Source organism: Lolium perenne, chromosome 2, assembly GCF_019359855.2.
Source record: "Lolium perenne isolate Kyuss_39 chromosome 2, Kyuss_2.0, whole genome shotgun sequence".
Taxonomy (NCBI): domain Eukaryota; kingdom Viridiplantae; phylum Streptophyta; class Magnoliopsida; order Poales; family Poaceae; genus Lolium; species Lolium perenne.
The window spans coordinates 248,217,264-248,235,014 of record NC_067245.2 but is presented as its reverse complement, the minus strand read 5'-3'; the positions used below and the strand labels follow the sequence as shown (position 1 = coordinate 248,235,014).

Below are 17,751 nucleotides of genomic sequence, written 5' to 3'. Positions count from 1 at the left end.
AGTGGCATGCAGCCTACCAAACGCGCCCCTAATGATTTGTATTGGGCTATGCACATCACCCCTAAAACAGAAATTCCATATATCATGAAACAGAAATTTCACGTCACCAGAAAACGCAGTTCTGTTTTTGTTGTTGAGAAACACGGTACAAACGTAGACGCTCACATACACACGTATACACTCACCGGTATGAATGCACACACGCACACCCTACCCCTATGAGCATCTCCGGAGGACTGAGCTGGCGGATTGGATCTTCAAATTGACGAAGTCACTTCAGGCGTCTCGCTGTAGACGGGAACGTCGCCTCCCATTGAATGAATATTTCTCTTTATGAGACACACATATGTCAAACCTGGGGTTTGAACTCTGGTGGGTTGGGGATACAACCATCTTCCTAACCATCCAACCTCAGGTTGGTTCTCAACTGCCGTTCCATTTCTGTTTCTGCAATAAAGAAAATTCTATTTCGGGTTTTGCATAATTCTATTTCTGTTTCCGTATTTCCGGCCAGTTTTCGTTTTGCCGCGTAGAAGTCATAAATTTTTTTTGCTCCATTTTCATCCCTACTTATATAATTCATTATTGTCAAAATTAATTTTTTCCATAATATTGACCAAACCTTACAAAACCTATTAATTTCGGAAACTGATGTAATATGGAATCCATTATATTTGAGAGAGTGTTTTATTAGATTAAAGTGAGGGAGTATTTCTTGGGCATTTTTTTCGCAAGCTGCCAACATTGGCAAACAGGGCCCACAATACAGTGCACCGCGCCCGCTGCCACCGCCCCCAGTTAAGCGACCTCTGCCGCCGTCTCTGCAAGTTGGAGTAGTAACTGTTACCCCCGTCGCTTGCTAGAGATTTAAAGCCCGTGCGACCTTGTGGGTGTCCTGTTGGTATCCTTTGCACGTTTCCATCCTCCTCCTCCTTCCGCGAGTCAAACCACAAGGAGAAGGAGCCGCACCCAAACGCTCCACCTCCATCCAGTCGCCAATGTCGTGCCGCCTCCCCTCCGATTCCAACCCCACGCACCGCATGCCGGCGGCGGCAGCAGTATAAGACCACGAGCAGAGAGCTGGGTCGGTCTCGCTCTGGGCCTGAGAATCGAGCACCGAGGCGCGCGCGCGTGCGTTTTCGGAAGCGGCAGGCGAATGGAGAGCGCGTGGAGGAAGGCCAAGAGGGCGCTGGCCCTCCGCCTCTGCGTGCACGCCCCCGCGGTGGCCGGCGACGACGACGGCGGCGCCGCCAACAGCGAGCGCCGGCACGGGTCCTCGTCGTCGTCGTTCGCGGGCGGCTGTCGGAGCGAGTCGGCCGTTTCGGTGGCGGGGTCGGCCAAGGACGACCCGGCGGCGGCGGCCGCGCTGCGGAGGTCCAAGTCCGGGAGCAGGTCCTCCTCCAAGGTGAGCCCGTCGGTCGATCCCCGTATACGAGCGTTTCTCTCAGTAATTATCGCGTCTGTGTTTCTGATTCAAAAACGAGGGTGCGGAATTTCGGTTTGATCGGTAATCTTTGGGAGCTCTGCATTTTCAGTGATTTTGATCTGAGATGTTAATAATATACAGCGGATTAGCTGTGCTTCCGTGCGAATTTCGGGTTCCCTTGACCCTGTCTAAGATTTTTTTTTTCTTTCGAAATCGACCCGTTTAATATTCATTTAGATGATGATACTCTGCATGCTTAAGATATTTCTTATGTGGATATCCCCTGTAGTTCGTTCGTTCTGACTTTTGAGCGCAGACCGTGGAAGCCGGCCATTCTCCTTGTGATTACCGTCGTCGTTGTCCTGTGCGTCCCTTCCAAACCAGTACCATACATGTGCTTCATTTTCTGACCTGTTGCGGCCCTGGACCAGTTACTTCTTGCCCTCGGCATCAGATAGCAGACACCCCAACTTCTCCATCAGGACACAGTAGTATGCTAGCTGTGATCTGCTTAATAATAACCTTTTAATCTACCAATCTATATTTGACTTGGAGGATAGCTTAACGCGGCCCACTTCCACTATTAATGAATTCCACTTGCCCCCTCCCCTGAGAAGGACAGCCAAAAGTCTGCCTCCTTTGCTCATCACCTGCCCGTGGCGCGGTCACGTGTAGCAATCCCCACTCCACCACCAGCTTTCCTTCTTTATGGCGAAGGTTCCAACTTGTTGACACCAGCAATGCTTGCGCTATCCACTGCATCTGCGCAAGAGGCATGCAAATTGATGAAATGGCTTCTTCTCCTTCATATTGTTTTCGTGTGGTGAGCATGCCTTTGACCGCCAACCGCATGCTTGGTTTGACGGTATGTGCACCGGTTCAACAAGCAACCTCACGGGGATCGTCGCCTCATTTAGTTGACATTCTGTTGTGTGCTGCGCTCACCAACTTTCCGTTTGACAAATAAAACATGTGTACAACAGGTTAATGCTAGCTAAATTGGACTGTGAACTTGCATTTTTGTTTTGAAGCTAGATAACGAAGACTTGAGATATAGTAGTATGGTAATTGGATAAAGTGAGCTATAAACTACTGTAGTAGTGTTGGTATAAGAGCAGAACGGATTATTTTGTCCATTGCGAGCAAAGACGGAAACAAACAGCCTTTTCCGGAAACAGAGACGGAGAGTTTAGAATGGAAGCGGAAACTTTGGCCCCGGAAAAGGAACTCAATTGAAATAACAGTTTCCGCCAAAACGGAAGCGGTACCGGATTTTCCGCATACGTAAGTACGTGCCTTCCACATAGTGACCTAGCGAAAGGACCTCCTCATAACTCCTATACTTGTGCTGAATCACTTCAATAATATCTTATATACTTTGACATGAACATATTTTCTTGATATATGTGTATGTGAAATTTTCTACAATCACTTGGCAAAGTGAGCTATAGTTTGTTTTGCTGTGTTCTCTGCATGGTTCAAGGGGGTTTTGTGTTGTCGCATACATCTGTGTCCATTCAGTATTCACTACTGCTACGAACGTGTTTCGGGCACTATTCCCTTTCTTGCTTTCTGCTACAGCTACATAATATGGAAACAAAACTGATAAGACCCATTTCCATCCATTTCATTTCACTCCGTAGGTGTAGGACTTGTAGTAAAAAAGTGACACATGCTAGTTCAGTGGAGACAGGTGTCACCTTGTCCTTTGGTCAGTTCATCAAAACATACACTTACCTTTTAAAACAGAGCCCCTCTTTTGTTGTTCTTTGCACTTTCGTATTTGTGATATCAACTAATCTGTTAAAGTTGGATAATCAGGATGATTCCACAATGATATAAGCATGATTTAATTCTGTGCTGAACTTCACCAGTTAAAGTTAGATGACCTAGATAAAGAGGAAAACTGTAAGGTGCATAAGGGATAGAGATATGCTTCGCCTAGTCTTTCAGAACACATATATATGTGCCCTTTAAGAAGCTGTTTATTTCTGAATTGGTTTTGCAAAATTCAGTATAATTATATTGATATCTGTTTTTTTGTACTTCAACAGAGGAAATGTGCAATATGCTTTGACTCTATGAGATCTGGCCATGGTCAAGCCTTGTTCACTGCTGAATGCTCTCACAAGTTCCATTTTCACTGTATCGCATCTAATGTGAAACATGGGAATCATGTCTGTCCAGTCTGTCGGGCAAAGTGGAAAGAGATACCCTTGAATCGGTCACTTTCTTTGAACGTTCCTCAAGGAAGAGTTGGAATTAATCAAGCCCAATTGCCCCAGCAAGATGCCTATGTGGCTCTTCTCCACCAAGTTCCAAACCGCCAGCGAGGAGCTCGCCGCTTACATACTTCTGAGCCAACAGACTTCAATGATGATGAACCGTTACAGCAGGCAGAAGCTTTTGACAATCTTAACTTTCGGTCTACTAAGACTGCAGAGATCAGCACGTATCCAGAATTCTCATCCATTCCACAGTCATCATCTCAAGATGGATTTTCTGTTCTGATCCATTTGAAAGCCCCCAGTGCTAGTTCAGTCCAGGTCACTGGCAGTTTGGTCAATGAAAGCTCAGTTCGCCCCCCAAACCGCCGTGCTCCTGTTGATCTTGTCACTGTGATTGATGTTAGTGGAAGTATGGCAGGCACCAAGCTGGCGCTGCTAAAGCGGGCAATGGGTTTTGTTGTTCAACACCTTGGCCCGTCAGATCGCCTTTCTGTGATTGCTTTCTCATCTGCTGCTCGAAGGCTTTTCCACCTTCAACGAATGACGCATCATGGCAGGCAGCAGGCTCTGCAGGCCATTAACTCGCTTGGTGCTGGTGGTGGTACAAACATTGCTGATGGACTCAAGAAAGCTACAAAGGTGATTGAGGATCGCAGCTATAAGAACTCAGTGTGCAGTATCATTCTTCTGTCTGATGGGCAAGATACCTACAGTGTTTCCTCAAATGTTCGAGGGGGCTCTGCAGATTATGGATCACTTGTCCCACCATCTATTCTTAATGATGCACGCCGGATGTTGCCTATTCATGCTTTTGGATTTGGAGCAGACCATGATTCAGACTCCTTGCATTCAATTGCTGAAGCTTCTGGTGGCACATTTTCCTTCATCGAAGATGAAGGCGTGATGCAAGATGCATTTGCTCAATGTATCGGTGGTCTTCTTAGTGTTGTCGTACAGGAGATGCGACTTAACATGGAGTGCGTTCATCCTGGTGTTCAACTCTGTTCCATCAAATCTGGTAGCTACCCAAGCAAGGTGACAAGAGATGGACGGAGTTGTTCAGTTGATATTGGCCATCTGTACGCTGATGAGGAGAGAGACATACTGCTGTCTGTGAACATCCCACAGTGTCATGAAGAGACCTCGCTGTTAAAGGTTGCTTGTTCATACAAGGATCTAGTAACAAATGAGACCATCAAGTTTCAAGGCGATGAGGTAAAAATCAACAGGACGACATCAACCATATCTGAAGCTGTATCCATTGAGGTTGATCGCGAGAGGAACCGTATACAAGCAGCTGAGTCTATTGAATCTGCACGGTCTGCCGCAGAGAGGGGTGCTCTCTCTGAGGCTGTGACCATTCTCGAGGACTGCCGGAGGAGATTATCGGAGTCTTTTGCAAGCCAGAGTGGGGACCGTCTATCCATGGCCCTTGATGCAGAACTGAGGGAGATGCAGGAGAGGATGGCAAGCCGCCAGCTCTATGAAGCTTCAGGGAGGGCGTACATGCTATCTGGACTGAGTTCACATTCTTGGCAGCGAGCGACAACACGCGGAGACTCGACAGATAGCAGCACTGTCGTTCACTCCTATCAGACACCATCCATGGTTGAGATGCTACAGCATTCTCAGAGCTATATCCCTTTGCCTCAGGGCCAAAGGCCACAAGTCCGGCCAGCCAGGTCGTCGGGAAGGTAGCTGACCATTGTCTTGGCAACCAAATGTGCTGACAATGGATAAGGATTTCGTCTTACCTTTCATTGTAGCTATTAGCTTGATTGTTGGTACATACTACCTGCCGATTTTTATGCTTACTTGGTTATATTATGAGTTGTAGTGGGTTTATACCGAAGAAACTGAGCTGGGTAGTGAATACCGGGTACATACTGGGACATTACCCTCTCCTGTAAGAAATAAGAAGGTTGGAATTGTATATAGTCTGGTAACCTAACATTTTTTCAACTTGTATCTTAAATTCTTTAGTTGATCTTTGGTGATGTTATTTCATATCCGGCGTCAGTGTATTTAGTTCCCTACATGCATTTTTATACATAGAGCTTAGAAAGAAATCCAGGGTAAAACTACTATTCCCTCCATTCCATAATTCTTATCATGGTTTTAGTTCAAATTTGAATTAAAACCACGGGAATAATTTATGTAAAGGAGGGAGTTCAATGGGTTGTCTTTTGCTATAATATTCTTCGTTTTTTTTTTGCGGGGAAAAGAGATTTCATTAACTAGTCACAGGGTTACAATCGTGTTCAATCACCTCAGTGATATCCGGCGGGCATACACCAATCCACGCCCCAGTTCTACCCTGAATCCGTCCTAACTTTGCCAGCTCGTGGCTGGCATTGTTTGCGTCTCTATCTATTTTAACTAAAGTACCATCTCTTTCCCGTAATGATTCTGGAATAACATTTACTCTAAACGCGTATGCAGAGATGTTCAGGTTGGTTTGCTTGATTTAGCTTGATTGCCTCCGAGCAGTCTGATTCCAGGCTGAAGGCCTGCTGGGTCCATTGCAAAGCTTTCTGCACTCCAGCCTCGATCACCAAAAGCTCTGCTTCAAGTGCGTCATGGGCTCATGGCAGTGTTGCACTGGCTGACGTGCTGCAAAGAGGACCGCTCCACGACGGTCACGCAGCACCATGCCGATTCCTGCTCGTCCATCTGTGGAGAAAGCCCCATCCACATTTAGTTTCAGTTCATTGTCTGCTGGACGTGCCCACTGCTGGAGTTTGATTTGCCTATCCTCAGTCATACCTTGTTCCCTCTTAAAGCCCTTGCGCTGATCTACCAACATCCTGCCTTTTGCAATATCAGAATCTGGGAACTGCTTGATCATCATGAGTGAGTTTAGGTAGCTCACTAGAAAATGTCTTGAGCCCTCAATTGGTGGGCAGGGTTTATTGTGGGTCATCTCATTGTGTGCATGTCAAATCCACCATATGGTCATCAAGGTCATCGCCCGCTATTCCCAGAGCTAGCATGCAAAATCTGTAGAAGCCACTCATGCTCCTCTGGTCGCAGGGCATCGAGGTTGGGAAGGTCCCAAACTCTATCATTGCACGCCATAGCGCATGGGCATGTGGGCTCTTAAGAACGTGTGTAGGGAATCCTCCTCCTCTCGTCCACATATCTGGCATATTCCCGTAGTCGCCATTCCTCTTCGGAACATGTTTACTTGGGTAGCGATTGCATTGCAGCATATCTTCCAAGCCAGAGTTTGGACTTTAGGTGGAACTGGGCACTTCCAAATCAGTCGCCAACTTGTCCTAACTCCATCTTGTCGAGAGCTTGTTGCCCCACAATCCTGCTGCATCATGTCTCGGTGGAGTGCAAGGCGGTATGCACTTCTTACTGTGAACATTCCAGTTTTCTCCGGGAACCAGGATATAAAATCGTTTTCATTCCTTCTTGACGGCTTGATCTGCATTATTTCTTTGACATTCTCATCCGAGAAGTATTGCTCCAGGCGCTGCAGGTTCCATGACCCATCCGGTAGTAGGAGATCTGCTACCCACCGGTATTTGCATCTCCCTTCAGGTGATTGCGGTTTATGGTTTGATTCCCGGGATCCAAGGATCCTGCCATGCACGTATGGTCGCGCCGTTGCCGACCCGCCATATGACTCCCTTCTTGAGCAGCTCCAAACCATACTCAATTTAATGCCACGTCGACGAGCCATTACCTGAAAACACAGTATCCAACAAAAGACCATTAGGATAATATTTAGCTTTTAAGATTTGTGCACAGAGTGTATCAGGATATTGTAACAGGCGCCAAGCCTGCCGGGCTAGCAAAGCCTGATTGAAAATTCTCATACCCGAAATCCAACGCCACCGTAATCTTTAGGTCTTAGCATGATGTCCCATGATATCCAGTGTGTCTTCCTTCGCCCATTTTCTGCTCCCCACCAGTACCTCCTAATCATCCTCATTAGCTCATCGCATAGGCCAAGTGGGAGCTTAAAGACGCTCATCACATAGACTGGAATTGCCTGGGCAATTGATTTAGTAAGGACTTCCTTTGCAGCTCGAGATTTATGATTGTCATCCCATTTCACTAGGCACTTTGAGAATTTTGTCTGGAGGCTTTCGAATTTATCTCTTAACATCCTACCTTCCGGGGTTGGGAGCCCAAGATATTTTGATTCAAAAGTTTCTTATGCCATACTTAGTATCTCTTTTACTTCCACCCTTCTTGCTTATGGACATGCCTCACCGAAAAATATAGAACATTTCCTAGGGTTGATGAGCTGGCATGTGCTCCTAGCATAGATGTCTAGCACCTCGAGAACTTTCTGCGCTTGTGCCCCCTGTGCTTTGAAAAAAAATAAGCTGTCATATGCAAATAAAAGGTGGGATACCCTGGGTGCACTCCGGCAAACTTTGAGAGGGTCAAAGTATGTGAATCAACAACATTCTGTAAAAAGTGTGGACAGGCCATCCGCAACAAACAAGAATAGGAATGGAGAGAGAGGATCACCTTGTCGGAGGCCCCGAGAAGGAGAAATACATCCAGGAGGTTTCCATTGAATTTTACCTTGTAGATCACCGAGGTGACACATGATATTATCAAGTCCACCCACCAATGAGAGAAACCTATCATTTGCATCACTTTCTTAAGAAAATCCCAATCCACCCTATCGCAAGCCTTGGATTGGTCCAACTTGTATGCACAAAAATCTTTGCTTGTATTTGGGTTGTGCTCAATAAAATGAAGGAACTCAAAGGCAACCAATGCATTATCTGTGATCAATCTTCCTGTAACAAAGGCGATCTGGTGGATTGAGACAATTTCGCCCAATATTGGTCGCATCCTATTCACCATACACTTTGCAATAATCTTATATATGACTGTACATAGACTTATTGGTCGGAAGTTCTTCAGAGTTTCAGGCTGGTCATTCTGAGGGATTAAAACAATAGAAGTGTCATTTATACCTTCATGCATGTTTCCTATAGCAAAAAATGCTTAATAACCTGTTCTTTGATAGTGCCCCAGTTTCGTTGGTAGAAGTGAGCTGGGAAGGCATCCACCCCTGCGGCTTTTAGGGGGCCTATTTGGAACAGTGCATCTCCGATTTCTTCATCCATAAAATCCCTGCATAAATCATCATTCATAGCATTAGTTACCTTTCCCTTAGTCAGGCCAATGAGGTCATCAGAATTAAGCGATGGATCACGGGTAAAAAGTTCTTGGAAATATGATGTGGCCATTCTTTCCATATCGGTACATCTTTCCAAACTCCTTCATTATCTTTGAGCCTTTTTATTTTATTAGTCCGCGCTCCTCAGACTGCTTTTTGATGAAAAAAAATTCGTGTTCCCGTAGCCCTCTTTCACCCAAGTGACACGGGATCGTTGTAGCCACATCATTTCTTCCTTGTACAAAAGCTCGTTCATAAGACCAGTAGCTTGGCGTATTTCATGTTGATCTGGACTTGCTATCTTCAAAGCTTCTAGACGTTTTCTTGATTTGTCCAATTCCCTTAAAATATTATCAAACATTTTCTTGCTCCAAGACTGCAGCGTAGTCATTACCCGGTCCCTGCATGATATCATCCAAGTCAGTCTTTTGTCCTGCTTCACCCCACTGTAGCTAATATTTATGCAAGGTCCGATTTCCTCTCCCAAAATATTTCATACTGGCGCTTTGGCTGTCGATGTGGTGCACGCACTTCTTGCTCCATCTGGACGAGTACTGGACAATGATCCGAGACAGGCAAAGTAAGGTGTACCACCCTTGTATCAGCATACCGGTCTCGCCACGCCGGCGTACTCAAACATTTGCTCTGCCAAGCCTCTTATTGTCATACGTATATGGCACACCTGAAAAGCCAAATCAGTTAGGTTGCATTCATATAAAACCTCACAGAAAGCACCGACCTGGTTTACCGGCCGAGGGTTACAAGATAGGTGCTCCTCCTGCCAAATAGCCTCGTTAAAATCACCCAAAACCAGCCACGAAAGATTTGAAATAGTTTTAAGTTGTCGAAGTTTGTCCCACATATTATGATGATCTTCTACCCATGGTTCACCATAAACACAAGGCGCCATTGGGGCGCATTTGGGGACTCACGCACATACGTATCAATATATCTTTCATTTATAGCTTGGACTTCTACAATTATTTGATCATCCAGAAAAGTGCTAAACCACCACTAAGACCATCACTACTAATACCAGTAAAACCTCTTAAACCTAACATATGACACATCTTATTTGTACTTTGCCTAGTTTCACATAAGAAAAATAAATGTGGACTCCAAACTTGGGAAATAGCAGCAAGTTCACGCACTGTCGGGTTATCCCCCCTCCACCCCCCGACAGTTGAACGATAGACAATTCATTTCTCCTGACGAGGCCCTACATTCGTCCTCGTCAGGTTTCCGGGCGCCACATGCCCCGTCGCGATCTTCCTCCTCGTCTTTGCTGCTACATTGTCCTCCTTCACGTCCTTCTTCTCCCTTTGTGCTTCCGTTGTTCCCGCCTTTCTGCCCTTCTTTGTTTTACCTCCCACCGGTGCACTGTAATTGAGAGCCAGAGATAAGTCAAGTTTCTGACCCGACCCCTCAGTTGCATCATCCTCGCCCGACGTTCTCTTGCCTAAGATCGACTCAACATCTGCCATAGACACATCAGAACCACTGAGGGGGGTTCCAAGCCAGGACAGACCTCACAGTGGTGGGATCATGTCACTGGAATGCAGTCCATACGGCGTACCGCGGTTGTCATGGGTGAGCGACGCCATCGTCTGCATGATCTGCATGGCGTTTAGTGCAAGCGCTACCTCCTCCTTCCCGCTTCCTCTTCCCTGCATGAACGTTTGCTTCCCTGGCACCACATCCATCCCCCGTGTTGCATTGTCACGTTCCCTGGCTTCCTTATCCTTGCTCAGTTTCAGCTGTAACTTGTTTAATGTGTTTGCCAGGGATATTTCTTCCTCCTCTCCAGTACGGCGTTCCTGCTCTTTAAAGCCATCATGGGCATCAACGACTGGCGGGATATCAGTGACAAGCCCACCTTGGTCGGCTTGTACCTGGCGGCCAGCATTCGGTGGTATCCCCAATGAAGAAGAATTAACACTGCCTTTGGAGAGTTGAACCTCAGAAATTTCTTGGCTGCAGGTTCGTCAGGCGTGGAGACCGCACGACTTTGGAACTTCCGTTTTGCCGAGCAGCGCAGCGTAGCATCATACTGCAATGATGGTGTTCCCATTATCCTTCTCTCAAATTGGTCCTCGTTGTGTCCAATAAAACCACAATGAAAGCAGAAATAGGGTACGCGCTAATATCGCATGTGGTAGATTTTCGGAGTTAGTTGTCCCTAGGTGATTTTGAAGCGGTCAAGAAGCCGCTGATTCAGTGGTCAATCAATGCGAATCCGAAGGTACTCGCTAAGCTCCAGCTCTTCTGCATCCGGCCACGTCTACTGCAACAACCTTGCTAAATTTTGAGCCCAGCGAGGTCTCTCCATACTCCTTTGTCTACTTCTTCCATGCATGGTACATCATAAAATCGCACCCATAGCCGGACTGTATCCAGGAAAGCTTCAGATGGCTGTGCACTGTCAACAAACGGTGCAATCAGGCAAGCCAGTGGATCCATGGTCCTGCTTTCTCAACAAATTTGTAATCGCCCTCCCGATTGAACGTGATGATGTAGAAATTGTCCTTTAGAGGTTTAAAGATCATGTTAACACGGATGTGCTAAACATCAGTAAAGTGCTTATGGATCAGGGTGAAATTCGCAGCCTTGAGCGAATAGTAGTGCGCCAACATACACCAGACCGTGGGCGCCGCTACAGGGGCCTCCTCCTCCGCTTCCTCCTCCATACAGAACTCATCCTCCAGGTTGGCCTCACCAGAGACCCTCGCTTCTGGCCCTGAATTCTTCCCCTCCGCCGTTGCTCCATCCCAGTTGCTATCCAAACCTTCTTCAACACTCATGATCGCCAGGCGTGTTTACGCAAAGACGGCACCTGCCGACGGCTTCGGGTGGGTGGGATCCTCACTAGTTCTCCCATGTTCACCCGCACCACCGGTCATCACCATTCTTCTTGCCGGAACAGATCTCAGTTGCGCACCTAGGTCGTAGATCGCTGATTGGTTGTCAAAGATCTTGATTAGGTTTGATACTCGCACGCCGTGAGACGGCTTTATATGCCTTCCCTTCCCGATCCAATCTGGAGTTTCTTTTTGGCAGACACGGTTCCAACACCCTTCCACCACCGTCGTACTCACCCTGGACTCTGCCACGCCGTCATATACTCGTAGACTTCCCAAATCAGGAGCGCTCCCATCCATAGCAGGGTGGCAGCGGCCGATTGCCTCGGCGTCGCCCTTAAGCCCTAACCCTAGATGTAGCGTAGAACAAACGGTTATATATTGCGTTAAAGTTGGATATGTGTTCGTTATCAAAGTCTGCCCATTTTGGTTTCATCTATTAATTTAAAGATGTACACACAAATAAATATTTTTGGACGGATATCAAAGTCATGCCAAGTTAACAGAAGTACATAACAAAGTGTAGCCATGATTTTTCAACAAGTCCAGGGCCATTAGACCATCTCCAACGAGGGGAAGTATGTCATTCGCGCGTTCGAATAGGTTGTGGTGGACAAAATCACGGCCCTATGCGAGAGCACAAAAAATTGTTTGTCAGCCGCTGCGTCCATCGCAATCTAAAGGTGGCCCAAATCTGTGTCTGCTATGCGTGGCCACGAAGGAAGCATAGATGTGTGGCCGGTCCTCCCCTGCCTATTCGCTGGCCTGCTAGGAAGGGCAAAACCCATTTTTTTAGTTAAAATAAAAACATATTTTTTTATTTATTAGACCTAGTCTGGGCCCTTTGCAACACCTCATCGCCATTGCCAATACGACCGATGATTCCACTCGACGCTGGTGCGGTGTGGTATGCATGAGGATTCCACTCCAACTTCAGTTGGATGGCCCTGCGCCACTGGCTGCTCTCTCTCTGGTGGCCTTCCTCCGCGCGTGCCTTGCCACGCTTGCTAGTGTGCTCCCGCTCTACGTGTCCGCGCATTAGCTACGTGGCGGCTCGTGAAGTCGGCATCCTAGTGTGCACGGAGCCAGGCCAGCCCATCGGCAGCAGCCTGTCTATTCCCCCGCTCACAATTCGCGCACCACTCCCGGTCGCGTTTCTCCTCCAGCCGGTACTCCTCCTCCAACTCCTGGTGCGCCCGCTGCTCGTGCGGGGGATCTGGAGCAGGCGGCGTGCTTCCGCTACGACAATGAGCACATCCCTCTGCGCAAAGGGGGAGCGGTGTCGATGGTAGCGTTCACCTCCTCCAGTTCACGCTGGTGAGCTACCAGCTGATGTGACGAACAAGGGCACAAGCAGTCATACAATGGTTTTATATGTGTGCAGAGGTGCTAAAACAATGTTGGTGAGTACCAGGTTTAAGTTGGTGACTAGATCTATTAAGATTGACGTAAAGTGATGGACATGAGTTGGCCATGGGAAATCTGTTAAAGTGTTGATGATACTATTGTGAATTTGAATCAGAATGACTCTAAACGACGTTGAAATTCCTTCCAGTTATATAAATGTCACGCATATCATTCGCTGCTGTGTGCTAGTGTTAAATAGAAAGAAAGGACTATAGTTGCAGGTGGAGTCATGTGCAGGTAAGGAGTAGCAGTGGAGCTCACAGAAGACAACTCGAGTCTGGAGTACATGGAAGTTTGACGATTGAACGAACTTAAGGTGGTGCAGAATATTCACCAAGGTGGAGTTTGTTGTGTTTGTGTCGAATATTATGTACAAGTTGTGATATATTTAGACTCTGAGTTGTAATAGGTGTGGATAGGTTATGATATGGACATCCCATCTATTGATACAATGGTTATACCTACAACTACAGAAATACAAGAACCAATGGCTCAAGCTTGTGCCAAACAGGTACTTGAAACTATTTCTCACATTACTGCCTAAATTAGATGTGTTTGTTAGTCTTAGAAATGATGCCCCAAGAATGGATGATAGGGACAAGCATTGGAGCATGATCATGCATGGAGATGACAACAATTATATGAGGATTGAAGAGGACGCCACAAGTGAAAATTTCGAAACTTTGAAACCACTGTAATGATGATTAAAGACTTGGACAAAGTATTCAAGATTACACTTCATAATTTCATCCAAAGTGTGACATGGAACTGCATCACCTTTATTTTTGAGCTAGGCCCATGTCAAATTCGCTGCTATTAAGTTGACCACTTTTTAGAGTCCGAATTAGAGGAGAAAATACCATCTAGAGGTTGGTTTGACCACCATACCTATGGTTGGTCGGAATCCTCAATTTTTCCTCCTCAAATACCACCATGGATGTCACTTTTAGACTTGGATTTTGTTTATACTAAAATTTAGCCATAGCTGCAACTGTCGTGTACTTCTTTTGAGGAAAACGCCTAGAACAAGACCGAATATTTAGAATCCCACCTTTTCCATAAAGCTTTCCTCATATATTCATAATATCTTGATTGCAATATTAGTTCTTACTTATTCTCGATTTTAAGTAGGAATTAGAATCCTTGCTAGTTAGGTTGATCGTGTATGTACAAGATAAGTAATTCATGGAGATTGGCCTAGCGACTGCATTGGTGCACGTACTTCGCACGTGTAGTCGGATTGTCAAGCCCGAACTCCACCAACAAATAGAATTATCTTCATCTCATCGAAAGTCCCTAGTGGTATCAGATTTCAGGTTGCTAGGTGAGATTTCCAATTTTACTAGTGTAGATTGCTTTCGCCATCATACCTAATTAAGCACGAAAATCTAAAAAAATACAATTAGGGTTTTAGATCATACCATCATATAAACCACCGTGCGCATTTGCATTGTCTTTTCAGTTTTGCATCGTTGAATTTGCGTCGACATCTTCGTGTCGAGTTACTAGTCTTAGTGTCTAGTTCCCTTAGAGTTTTGAGTACGGGTCACATTAGTCACGCTGCAGTGCCGTATGCTCGCATCGCTCACAGATCACCGCCACCACCCTATACACCACCATATCCTTCCGCCACCTCCGCATACACCCACCATATACTTCTGCCACCATATGTTACTGCCGTTCTTAAACCCTAACAATCTCCATCCACTTCTACCACGACATGACATGGATTCTTGCAGTTTCCTGCTACGCCACAAGTTCGAGTAGAATTAGGTTTAATCTTTCCTTTGTTGTTTTTGTTTCCTGCAAAATACAATTATTTATGATCATGGTACTATTTTATTAGCCACTTTTGGAGATGTTTATAGGCTAAGTTGAGAACTAAATTGATGTTTAGTACCACGTATCACCCCAAACTGATGGACAAACTGAAGTAGTCAATGTAACCTTGTCTCCTATGCTGTCGTCTATTTTAAAGAAGAACTTAAAATATGGGAAGAATGTTTATATTGAATTTGTTTACAATCGCTCGCAACATTCTACCACTAAGATGTGCCAATTTGAGAATGTGTATGGTTTTATTACCCGTGCACCTATTGATTTGTTATCATTACTATTTTCGGTGCAAAATAATTTGGATGCTACACAACGTGCCGAACTGATATTAGCATTGCATGAGACTACTAAAGATAACATAGACCACATGAATGATAAGTATAAAATTGCCAGGGATAGAGGAAGGAAAGCATGTTATGTTTCATGTTGGTGATCTTGTTTGGTTGCATTTGCGCACAGATTATTTTCCTGATTTGCACAAGTCTAAGTTAATGCCACGCATTGCAGGTCCTTTTAAGGTGCTTGAGAAAATACATTATAATGCATCAAAAGAAGCCTGGTGACCGGGTGTATACGTGAGCACGCGCTGAATATGTGACACGTGGATAACACCGTTCGTTTGTCCGTTTGGTGGAATCTGTCTCAGCGGTTGTGTGGAGCCCACGGCCCCACGCATTACGAGCAACTCCAGATCACCACGAGAACGATGAAAACGGACAACAGCGAGACCACGACCGCGCCGAGCTAGAGCCAACAATTTGGAGCGGACCACCGGGGCGTGTGCGGCATCCGACGGCTTCAACCAGACCTCCCGACCGGCCGGGCTGCTTGCCCGCGTCGTCGCCAAGGGAGAGCTCATCTTACCTCATGACGAAGGCCTCGATGTGCACGTCAAGACAAAGACTGGACGCTTGGAGCTCGGCCATGCCCTCCAGATCCAGCTGCTCCAGCACAGGTCCTCCCGCTGCTCATTTCCGCCGCTACAGATCCGGCCACCGGAGGATAAAATTCCATCTTGCACTCGGGGTAGCTAGGCGAGCGAGGTCGTGCTGACCGCGCGAGAGGAAGAGGATGGCGGCGGCCGGCGAGGGAGACACTCGGGGTGAGGCGGGGGCGAGAGAGACTCTAGGAGAGGCGCTGGAGGCAAGGGAGTACCTGCATCCCGTTGGCGGCGCACTGCTCCTCCCCTGAATCTCGATCTTTAATGCCCTTGCCTGCCGCTGCAACCCGAGCCAGCGGCGATCCACATATGCAGCCGGTGGCCGCCGTCCTATGCCGCGAGCTCGAGCGGCGCTGCCAACCTGCTCCGCTCGCGGCGACCCCAGCCCCGTGCTCTGCTCTGAATCCCTCGTTGTCCCGCAGTCCACCGCGTTCCTCCCTGAGTCCGCCACGCGAACGTGGCTTCGTCTCGACAACGGGCCGGTGCTTTATGCGAATCCTAGCCTACCCAAAAGCAGGTTAACGACGTTTGGTGTCCGTTTGTGAGGTCGGAATCTCAAAGCAAATCCAACGGTAATGGATGCATGCTCACATATACACGCGGTTACCAAATCCACTCTCTATAATGCATATAAACTTGAGTTGCATGCAGATTTTGGTACAATTAGTTCTACATTTAATATTGCAGATTTGAAACCCTACTTTGAAGAGGATGGTGAGATTGAGTTTTGGACGACTTCAATTCAAGAAGGGGAGCATGATGTGGACATCCCATCTATTGATACAACCAAGGTACCTGCAACTACACAAATACAAAGATCTATCACTGGAGCTCATGCCAAACAATTTATCTATTCAGTATTTTCATTCCTTGCAACTATTTCTCAGATACATGAGAATATGATGTTGCCTAAATTAGATGTTTTGTTACTCTTAGGAATGATGATTCTAGTATGGATGAGAGTGACAAGCATTGGAGCATGATCATGCATGAAGATGGCAGCAAACATATGATGATTGAAGAGGACGCCACAAGTGAATATTTCAAAACTTTGAGGCCACCATAATGATGATTGAAGACTTAGACGAAATATTCAAGATTACACTTCATAATTTCATCCAAATTGTGATATGGTGATACACCACCTTTATTTTTGGGCCAGTTCAGTGTCCAATTTGCAGCAATTAAGTTAGCCACCTTTTAGAGTCTGTATTGGAGGAGAATATGCCATGTAGAGATCTGTTCAGCCATACCATACCCATGGCTGGTCGAAACCCTCAACTTTTCCTCCTTAAATACCCACATGGCCATCACTTTTATACTTGGATTTTGTTTAGACTAGAAGTTAGATATTGCTGCAACTCTCGTGTACTTCTTTTGAGTCCAACACCCAGAACAAGACCGACTATTTGGAATCTCACCTTTTCAATAAAGCTTTTCTCATATATCCGCAATATCTTGATTGCAATATTAGTTCTTACTTGTTCTCGATTTGAGGCAGGAATTAAGAGACTTGTTGGTTAGGCGGATCGTGCACCTGCTAGATTAGTAACTCCCGAAGATTGGCATAGCGATTGCATTGGCACACGTACTTCGCCTCTGTAGTTGGATTGTCAAGCCCGAACTCCACCAAACAATCGAATTATCTTCATCTCATCAAAAGACCAGACACCTTCGCACTATCAGGTTAAATGTAGTGTTTGAGTCGGACTCTTGTAGAATAAGCCTCCTATATAATGTGAGGGGTGCCACACAATATAAATTATGATGACTTGATTGCGGTAGGAACGCAAGGGAAGCCGGCGGCTTATGCCGGTGCCCAATGCGGGCAAGTGCTGCAGTAGCAAAGGGGAGGAGCGCCCGTAATCATGCCCCACCGAGTAAGTGAGTTCGCTAAATTG

The 17,751-nt window shown here is 46.3% G+C and overlaps 1 protein-coding gene across 1 annotated transcript; it reads left to right on the top strand.

The window, feature by feature from the left end:
• The first annotated feature begins 898 nt into the window (after positions 1–898).
• LOC127335534 (E3 ubiquitin-protein ligase WAV3) lies at positions 899–5,661 on the top strand. Its single transcript, XM_051362200.2, has 2 exons — positions 899–1,405; positions 3,481–5,661. The coding sequence occupies exons 1-2, from the start codon at positions 1,157–1,159 to the stop codon at positions 5,350–5,352; spliced, it is 2,121 nt and encodes a 706-aa protein (XP_051218160.1). The 5' UTR covers positions 899–1,156; the 3' UTR covers positions 5,353–5,661.
• Positions 5,662–17,751: the final 12,090 nt, after the last annotated feature.

Coding starts and splice junctions, on each gene's coding strand:
- LOC127335534 (XM_051362200.2), top strand. CDS start 1,157: ATGGAGAGCGCGTGGAGGAAGGCCAAGAGGGCGCTGGCCCTCCGCCTC. Junction 1,406..3,480: donor GGAGCAGGTCCTCCTCCAAG/GTGAGCCCGTCG, acceptor GTACTTCAACAG/AGGAAATGTGCAATATGCTT.